Genomic DNA, 795 nt, shown 5'->3' with positions numbered 1-795 from the left:
TTGGCCATATCATCCGACCGGTACGGATACGTCTTTCTAGCCTAAGCGGAGAACTGACCGTTGGAAGATTATAGAGGGCATCAAACTTCTCTGTGNCAATGGCCTCGTTCTACCAGGCAAAGATCTCGCTCAAGAACATATTGTGATTACCCAGGAGGGCCAAGCTAAACTTTGTAAGTCATCCGAGGGGAGAAGTACTTATCCCTGTCTACGCTGACAGATTCCCAGATGGTGTCCAGCGCAGCCGTGCAATCAAGCCGGCCGACATAAACGCAGCCAGCCTGAGACTGGCCGACTTGCGGGACATTGTGAACCAGCTGATGCGAAGAAACGGGGCGGACTATCGTTGGAGAGACGACGTCCTGGATTTCGCGGCCCGTCTTGGCGAAGACTACTCTGATGGTCAGCTGGAAAGGCTATTGCAGGTAATCGCAACTGCTTTCACGCCCACACGGTTGACGCTGACGCCGACGCGCGTTCTTTCATAGCACCCATTGCTGCAGTGTCAAGCTGGTGACGGGAACCTGAAATTGCTCGCCAACCTAGTTAACAAGACGGCATATCACAGAGTCGTTTTTCGCCCGTTGCCCGCTACGCTGGAATAAGTAGATCGCTATCCAATGTCACTAGGTATGCGCCGGACTAAATAGTGCAATTATGTTCTGGATAAATTGGGTACGTACGGTGGCTAGGGGATCCACCGAGCCCGATGGCTCAGGCACTCCGTCCCGGGTCACCGAGATATACTTCACGCCGATGGGCTTCTTGGACCTCTTTGAGTTTGATGAACTTGAA

General features: G+C 52.8%; 1 protein-coding gene across 1 annotated transcript in view; it reads left to right on the top strand.

The window, feature by feature from the left end:
• Positions 1–795, top strand: part of ASPSYDRAFT_52164 (uncharacterized protein) — a 1,342-nt gene that overhangs the window by 488 nt on the left and 59 nt on the right. Inside the window, exons 1-3 of the mRNA XM_040848438.1 lie at positions 1–20; positions 68–173; positions 229–795. The exon at positions 1–20 is cut by the window's left edge and continues 488 nt beyond it; the exon at positions 229–795 is cut by the window's right edge and continues 59 nt beyond it. Of these exons, the coding sequence (XP_040696077.1) occupies positions 1–20; positions 68–173; positions 229–488 (386 nt within the window). The 3' untranslated portion in view covers positions 489–795. The remainder of the gene's footprint in view (positions 21–67; positions 174–228) is intronic.

This window comes from Aspergillus sydowii, assembly GCF_001890705.1.
Source record: "Aspergillus sydowii CBS 593.65 unplaced genomic scaffold ASPSYscaffold_22, whole genome shotgun sequence".
Classification (NCBI taxonomy): Eukaryota; Fungi; Ascomycota; class Eurotiomycetes; order Eurotiales; family Aspergillaceae; genus Aspergillus; species Aspergillus sydowii.
The sequence above is the reverse complement of the archived record's forward strand: the minus strand, read 5'-3'. Positions and strand labels throughout refer to the sequence as shown.